This window comes from Salvelinus sp. IW2-2015, unplaced genomic scaffold (assembly GCF_002910315.2).
Source record: "Salvelinus sp. IW2-2015 unplaced genomic scaffold, ASM291031v2 Un_scaffold2781, whole genome shotgun sequence".
Classification (NCBI taxonomy): Eukaryota; Metazoa; Chordata; class Actinopteri; order Salmoniformes; family Salmonidae; genus Salvelinus; species Salvelinus sp. IW2-2015.
Genome location: NW_019944083.1, coordinates 10439 through 12378, shown reverse-complemented (window position 1 = coordinate 12378; position 1940 = coordinate 10439). Strand labels below are relative to the sequence as shown.

The 1940-nt window shown below is 50.1% G+C and overlaps 1 protein-coding gene and 1 long non-coding RNA gene across 2 annotated transcripts in view; both read left to right on the top strand.

Annotated features, from left to right (window-relative positions):
* Window positions 1–275: 275 nt before the first annotated feature.
* cldn8.1 (claudin 8.1) lies at window positions 276–1604 on the top strand. The gene has a single exon (XM_024141843.2). It carries the CDS (start codon window positions 499–501, stop codon window positions 1270–1272), a length of 774 nt encoding a protein of 257 aa, XP_023997611.1. The 5' UTR covers window positions 276–498; the 3' UTR covers window positions 1273–1604.
* A 293-nt stretch (window positions 1605–1897) lies between these two features.
* Window positions 1898–1940, top strand: part of LOC139025502 (uncharacterized) — a 4893-nt gene continuing 4850 nt past the window's right edge. The window contains exon 1 of the long non-coding RNA XR_011477092.1: window positions 1898–1927. This is a non-coding gene — a long non-coding RNA (uncharacterized lncRNA). The remainder of the gene's footprint in view (window positions 1928–1940) is intronic.

Here is a 1940-nt window from a genome sequence, read left to right as displayed (position 1 = left end):
ATGACGGGAGTGAGGGAGTGAAGTGCCCCTGGCCCTGCGTGTCTCGCTCCTTGTCGCTGCGCTACATATATATACTCTTCACTCACTCACTCACTCACTCACTCACTCACTCACTCACTCACTCACTCACTCACTCTCCTCCTTCCCCTCCTCCTACAGCTCCCAGATCTACTGTTACAATAGAACAACACTTCCTGTCCCCAGGGATTCTGTCTCCTAGTAACAGACCCAGTCCCCTCCCATTCACCTGTCCTGACCAGGTGGAAGAGAGGGAGGGAGGAGGCTTTACAGGGGCACACCTATCAGCTCCTCTCTTCTTCCAACGGGATGCAAAACTTCTCCGGAGAGGAAGGAGGGAAGCAGCTCCTCACTATAGTCAGATCTTACTGCCGCTCCCTTCAGCCTGTTGACTCGGTTGGTTAGTCAGACACTAGTGCGACTCTCCTCGGCCTGTTGACTATTAGGTCTAGGTGAGTTAGGCAGGACAGAGTGAGGACCATGGCCAACTCAGCTCTGGAGATCATTGGCTTGTTGCTGTCTCTCATCGGTCTGATCGGGACGGCTGCCAGCACGGGGATGCCCATGTGGCGCGTGACGGCTTTCATCGGCGAGAACATCATCGTGTTCGAGACGCGCTACGAGGGTCTGTGGATGAATTGCTTTAGACAGGCCAACATCAGGATGCAGTGTAAAGTGTACGACTCCCTCCTGGCTCTGCCCCCAGACCTGCAGGCGGCCAGGGGTCTGATGTGCTGTGCCTTGGCCCTGGCAGCGGTAGGGCTGCTCATCTCTATCCTGGGTTTACAGTGCACGGCCTGCATCCGGGACAACGACCGGGCAAAACGCACGGTDCTCATCATCGCTGGCAGCATGATCCTCGGGGCCTGCGTTTGCATCATCATCCCAGTCTCCTGGACGGGTCACGCTATCATCCGTGACTTCTACAACCCCCTGYTGATCGACGCCCAGCGCAGGGAGCTGGGMGARGCTCTCTACATCGGATGGGTCTCCTCTGCCTTCCTCTTCGCCGGCGGCTGCATGTTCTGCTGCTGTCACGTCAAAGAGGATAAAAGGCAAGACAAGTACATGTACTCMAGGAACAGCCCTAGCCAATACATGTCTTACGCCCCTCAAACACAGTACCTGCCACAGTACCAGCCCCAGCTCCAGCCMCARCCTCTACAGAGGCAGCTGTCCAGTTACAGCTACCCCGGCTCYAACCACTACCCCTCCAGGTACCCCTCGGAACGCAGCGCTGTGGCTTACCTCTGAGTGTTGAGACTAAAGGGAGGGAAAGAGACTTAGTGTTTTAATACAGACTGGAGAAACTGACGTGTTCTCATGGGGTACGGTTTGAGAGAAGCCTTTTAGTTGTTAAAAGATGCATATCAGCAWAAAGTAAGAGACTAAATGATTGTAATACACTGTGAAACTCACAAAGAGAGGATTAATTGTAAAAGTATCATAAGATGCATTTCGGTTGAGAAGAAAAAAAACGTGTCTATCGGATTTGTTTGTAAGAAAGCTGTTTAAAGATACTAAATACACTTATAATAGATTAACTGTGAACTCAGAAAGAGAATACTTTGAGGGAACCTTAATCCCCCCCCCCCAAAAAAATTATCCTTTGTTTTCATATTTGTACTTACTTTGTATTGGTGTGTATAAGCACATGTTTTTATAATGACGCCCCTAAAGATTATTTGTGTAAATATATTTACAAATTGTGTTGATGTGGTTGTGTGCTTTGTGCAGTAAATGTAGGTTTCTTACACATAATATCCCCTTAGTTACATTAGGTGTTACATAATATGTAGCTTTTATAATGGAGAACAGCAGCACACAGGGCTGGCTTTCTTCCATTGGTGTCCCCTCCCCCCCCCCCTCTTGGCAAGGTCCCCTTGACAAAGATCCCCCTTGGACAACGGTCTTGACAAAGA